Source organism: Mytilus californianus, unplaced genomic scaffold (genome assembly GCF_021869535.1).
Source record: "Mytilus californianus isolate M0D057914Y unplaced genomic scaffold, xbMytCali1.0.p SCAF_3, whole genome shotgun sequence".
In the NCBI taxonomy this organism is placed as follows: Eukaryota; Metazoa; Mollusca; class Bivalvia; order Mytilida; family Mytilidae; genus Mytilus; species Mytilus californianus.
The window spans coordinates 73,644,455-73,650,466 of NW_026262679.1; the positions used below are offsets into that span (position 1 = coordinate 73,644,455).

At 31.4% G+C, this 6,012-nt stretch overlaps 1 protein-coding gene across 1 annotated transcript; it reads right to left on the reverse strand.

Annotated features, from left to right (window-relative positions):
• On the reverse strand, positions 1 to 4,928 carry LOC127733640 (perlucin-like protein). The gene is made up of 4 exons (XM_052242957.1): positions 4,873 to 4,928; positions 2,879 to 2,973; positions 1,646 to 1,739; positions 1 to 227 (listed from the first exon to the last, which is right to left on the reverse strand). Exons 1-4 carry the CDS (start codon positions 4,907 to 4,909, stop codon positions 1 to 3), a joined length of 453 nt encoding a protein of 150 aa, XP_052098917.1. The 5' UTR covers positions 4,910 to 4,928.
• Positions 4,929 to 6,012: the final 1,084 nt, after the last annotated feature.

Sequence of the window (6,012 nt, forward strand, 5' to 3'; positions counted from 1 at the left end):
TTATTTATTTGTAAGTGATTTCTCACACAAACAAAACTGGTGTTTATCACACTCATCGTCATTCCATCGACCATGATCGCCAGTTCTTACTTCCAAACAATCTTCATTGTCATTTAAATTGTCTGGTTGGCCGGGATGCCAAAACGTTGGATCGATTATGCTATATGTCGATGCCCACCTCCAGTCAGATTCATGAACATCATCTATTCCATCCAACCAGAAGTCTCCTTACAAAATATTATGTGAAATATATTAAACACATTCGAAAATAATGCAATTACTACAATGTTATTCAGCGAAACTTATTGATGTTAAAGTGAAAATGTTAGTTGTACTAAGGTTTGTAATATTTTGCATCAAAGGACATCAATAATTAAAATGGAATAATTTGTATCTGAAAGACAATATGTAAAATTAATTCTAATAAAATTTTAGCTCTGGTTAAGAATGCCCTTCTCATTCACTTTCTGTATATTTACTAAAGTTTGCAAAAATAGGTCAAAATGACATTTTCGGGCCATCATTAGACATTTATCATTCAATTTTATTGAATCTAGGATACTGTAAATTTCAGTAAAGATTGAGATAATGAACCTGGTGTGTTAAATTCAGGGGAAACCTCTTTATAACAGTTTATATATTGCCTCAATATGCGAATGATTTGGACTATGTAGAGACTTCTTATGGTAGAATACCTAATATATGAATACACAATATATGTAATCTCACAATCGAACTCTTGTTTCCAATTTTTTTTTTACTTTGTGTCGTTGACAATCATTCGCCACGTTTCTCTTTGTTTATATGATCTATAAATTAGTTTGTAATCTAAAATCATTACCATGGTGTTAATATCAGTTAAGATGATACTGATAATTTTTGACTAAAATTGACAGTGTATGAATTATGTGATTGTACCAAAAACTATGTAAACAAATGTTGACTCTATGCATAATGAAAAACTTATCAAAAACAGTAACTTGGTCATAGCTCGATACATTTTTCGATTTCTTTGAACAAGACATGGCATATGGTACTCATCAAGTATACTAGGCTTATAATTTGGTGTGGAAAACGTACGTAAAGTCTGCATAAGACTCATCAGTGGCGCTTGAATCAAATCATCTTGAGGGCCAATCAAATACAATTTGAAAAGCTTAATCGGAATATGTATATATAAATCAGAAGTTGCCTACATTGTCATCATATTTTATGTAACAATTTCGTAGAATCGTAATTTCCGGTTATCGTATATTTTTTTTATTATTTTTCATGAAAAGATTGAAAGTGGTAGTTGATATTCTAAAATTATATTTTTGAACAATCTACAACCTTTTATATAAAAATACAGCAATTCAAATATGGAGTTTGTTTCATCAATGATAAAGAGTAAAATGAAAGCCCTATAATTTTTTTTTAAATTTAAATATAAAAGAAGTAAGATTAATTTCGTTTAGAAACATAATGTTCCGTTTTTTTTATATTTATCTTCTTTCAATTCATGATTGCATATTTCATACTTTTTAAAATTTTAACGTTGCACACGAACTATGCTTTGGTATCTCATTGGCACTCATACCACATCTTTTTATATCTATTAATTGCTTCAATATATGTTCCCTTTTCAGAATTTATTTTAACATACCAGCTGAGTGGTACTTTGAAAATTCATGAATTTCATCTTTTTCTTGTTTAGATTCCACTGTAGCAAGATGTCCTCCCACTGATCGACAGTAGTGCTGAAAGTTTTATACAGATATTTACAGGTAATATATAGAGATCTGGGGCTCTTTTCACAAAATATCTTACGACTAAAATTGATCGTAAGTTATACTGAAATGTTCATGACTTACGAGTATTTTCACTCGTAAGATTTTTTGTGAAATGAGTCGCAGGGGTATAACTTGACAAAAACCCTAAATACACCTAGTGGTCAATTTATATAGATTATAGGGTTTTCTGTATATTGATTTCGTTAAATACCAGTCGTGAACCTTTTTGGTGAGTGAACACAGCGTACAAGCTGTGTATATCTCTCTCATGCAAAGCTGTGGTTATTTGTCCGGACTTGGCTATACTTTAGGTCCTTTTTGGTTTGATGTGTACTTCAACATTTTAATTAGATTTGGATATTCAAATTTGCTTTATGCCTTATCAGATTCAGGCTATCTGGATTATATGTTTATTGTTTATTGTCTGTATGTACGTCTATTATTTTCTGAGGAGTGGGACGTTGGTGACATGTTTAGTCTGTTGTACTCTCCAATTTTTTTCGGTAATTCATGCCTTCTGACTGACTAACTTTAAACTACTTCTTTTAAACTGAGTTTTACTGTGCGTATTGCTATGTGTTTCTTTATTCTACATTGGCTAGAGGTATAGGGGGAGGGTTGAGATCTCACATAACATGTTTAACCCCGCCACATTTTTGCGCCTGTCCCAAGTCAGGAATCTCCGGCCTTTGTTAGTCTAGTATGTTTTTTTAATTTTAGTTCATTTATATGTTTTGGAGTTTAGTGTGACGTCCATTTTCACTGAACTAGCACACAATTTTAGTTAGAGGCCAGCTGAGGACCACTTCCGGGTGCGGGATTTTCTCGCTGCATTGAAGACCCATTGGTGGCCTTCGGCTTTTGTCCGCTCTTTGGTCGGGTTGTTGTCTCTTTGACATATTCCCCATTTCCATTCTCAATTTTATTTAAGAATTAGCACAGGTCAAAATTGCAATTAACTTCATTTGTTTTGTTCGATTTATAATGCCTGTTAAGACATCGCGCTTCACTATAAAATTGCATCAGTTTGAAATTATAACATATAACCTCAATTCATTCAAAACTTGACTACAGCCGGTATGTCTATACCAGCAAAATAAACCTACTGATGCTACTGTCCATGACAATTTTTCATGATGAAATAGGTAACATGAAGTATTACCTACTACCCAACCAACTGGACATTCTGAGTGTACAACATCTGAAATATAAGACCGTTAATTGAAAAAAGATAAACAATATCAAACCCTTATGACATTTTGTGGTGAAGAGTAAAATTAAAAGTTGAATTTCATAAAAAAAAGAACATTATATGCAAGTACATTCAAATATACAAAAAAATCACATACAATCACGGAAATGTAGGTCCGAGTTGACATACAATTTGGAAATTGTTGGTAATCAAGTCTCCCAATGTTATGATTGATCACCCCAGACGAGTCGTGTGTAGATGTTATATAAATAATTGTTATAATTGTGCCATCATTGACTTTTTCAACCATTGCGTTGACATGAAATGTCTTTGATGCGATTATTTTCGGTAAATAAACTATTCGTAGAATTTTTAAATCATTCGAAACGTTTTTCTGCATATATGGTCAAAGTCAGATTTGGCACAATTTTTTTTATATTTGATTGACCAAAAACTCATTAATTGTTTTTGCATCAGATTAGTGTGTTTACAAAAATGGGTCTAGCTAACTAAAATTATCAGCTGGTTCATGTATAGTGATGACTTTTTGGTTGACATGAATAGAAAACAAAAACAAAATTTGCACAATCAATGTGTATGAAGTTCCACATTTATTCATTACATAAGTCATGTACAACTCCTCAATCTAGCATTGCAGGTTATTAGGTGCATCATATACAATACTGCAGGTTAAAAAATGATGTCATTGATCAGAATGCAGAAAATCCCCTTTTCTGGTTTTAGACAATAAAAAATGCAAAAGGAGTCAAATTATTGATATAACAAAGTCATTATGTAATTTCTTATTTAAAATTCTAAATAAAAAATATGTTATGGGTGTAAAGTCGTGTCGATACTCATAAGAACAAAGTTGAAGACAAGGAAACCAAAAAAAAAAAAGTGAGACGATACCTAGGCGATAACAAAAAAAGTCAGAAAAAGACGAACAATACCATGACAAAAATAAAACAATAAGACAAAAGAGTCCACAAAACGTACACGTTGAGCAACACACACACCTACAAAAGACGGGAGGGTTAACTCAGTTGCTCCGGAATGGTAACCAGTTTCTGCTTTACTACTGAAATGTTGCTCATGCCTTATAAAAATCCGTTGAGAATTAGATATAAGAAGATGTGGTATGAGTGCCAATGAGACAACTCTCCATCCAAGTCAAAATTTATAAAAGTAAACCATTATATGTCACAGTAAGTCTCTTTGTGGTTACTACAAAGGGGACATAGTTTGGGGTCATCTGTGACACAGATATTCTATAAAGATCAACCAAATTGTGATGGCGGTCGTTAAAATCTAGGGAAATGACTTTAACTTGACCTTTAAGAACACTTTCAATACCTTATTTTTAAGCAACTGTTTCAACCCTCTGTCAATGAATTCCTGAGAGAAAACGCAAGGAAGCACAAACCTTGGAATAATTCAAATGATATTTCTAATCACAATATCCCGTACTCTTGATTTTAATCTACAAAATGTAGTATTAGAGAATTTTCAATCAAAATTATCAAGAAAATGCTTGGAGCTAAACAACCAATCCAATGTTACGTAACACCGGGAAAAGTTTTAATGATTTTAAATCATGGCTTAAAAAGATTAATGCGTTAACCTGAGATGCAGCATAGAACATATTAGCATAAAACATGGTTATGCTTATTTTTTAAAACTTGTATCACTTATACGTGATTAGTGATAATGTTGTAAACAACAGAAGGTTCTTTTGTCTGATTTTTAATTGTGTTATTTTGATCAAATTTAATTTCGCCGCATCATAACCCATGCGTTTTGATGCGACGTTAACATGAAGAACTGTCACTAAATTAATATCTAATGTTTTTTGGTAAAACCAGGTAAAAAAAATGCCCAGAGGTAATTGAAATTAAATTTACTTACAAATACACGTCAGTGCAAGAAGATATGTAAGAATCATTCTTTTAAATGTTGAGAGACGTCTGATCAAAATTGAGTGTTAACTAAATATATACCTTTAAATTATCTTTACATATTATGTAATTGAAAGATTTAATAAATGGGACGGTCGTACTATTGTGTGGTATTTAATTTTGGTGGAATAAGGAAAATCTATCTGGAAATATTATGCAATCTTCTATTTTGATTCTAATGTTCAAAATGCAAACAGATGAATTCTAAACTTAAAGATTTCTGCAGTGAAAGAAAGATGCTTTAAATTCGAGGATGATGTCAACAATTTCGATTTCCTATTAAAGCAATATGTATGCTTTACATATTATACAAGGCACCAAAAAGGGCTATAACTAACATAATTTTTATCATGATACTTTAAATCACCTGCATCAGAAGCTTGTAAATTGGTCTGAATAAATTTTCTGCATCATCAAGCTTGCTTGTTAATACTCGTCGGTACTACTCGACTTCTTTGTAGGATTCCCTTACTCATCATTATGACATAATTATACGCTAACAAATCCTTAATAAAAAGCATTATAAAATTTGATAGCTTCCTCAATTATATAATGTTTGAACTTATTATTCTTATAAAAAGGAAAAATATTAACACGTTACAACCTTTAATCACAATGGAACCAGCTATATCAAACAATGTTTGAATTGCAATCTTATAAAGGTGTTAAAGAAACTTATATTTTTTGTATTTTTCTGTTATTGGTGATTCTACGGTATGTCTTGTACAAATAGGTATAAATGAGAGTTCATTGATCGGTCTGAATTATATTGTGATTCATCGATTTGCCTAGAACATGTATGGATACAGTCACTTTTAACAACTCTAGTTATAAGTCAAAATAAAAGTTATTGTATTGTAATATTTATGTTTGTTCTTAAGGTCTTACTTCTTCCACTATTATTGTATTTGCCTAGATCATGTAAGGGTACAGTTACTTTTAAAAACTAAAGTTTATAGTCAAAACATAATAACACTAACTGTACCAAATTGTATTGCACCAGATGCATTTCGACAATTAATGTCTGATCAGTGGTGCTCGAATTCAAAATATTTAAAAATCAAAAACCTAATACAAACGTCAAATAGCT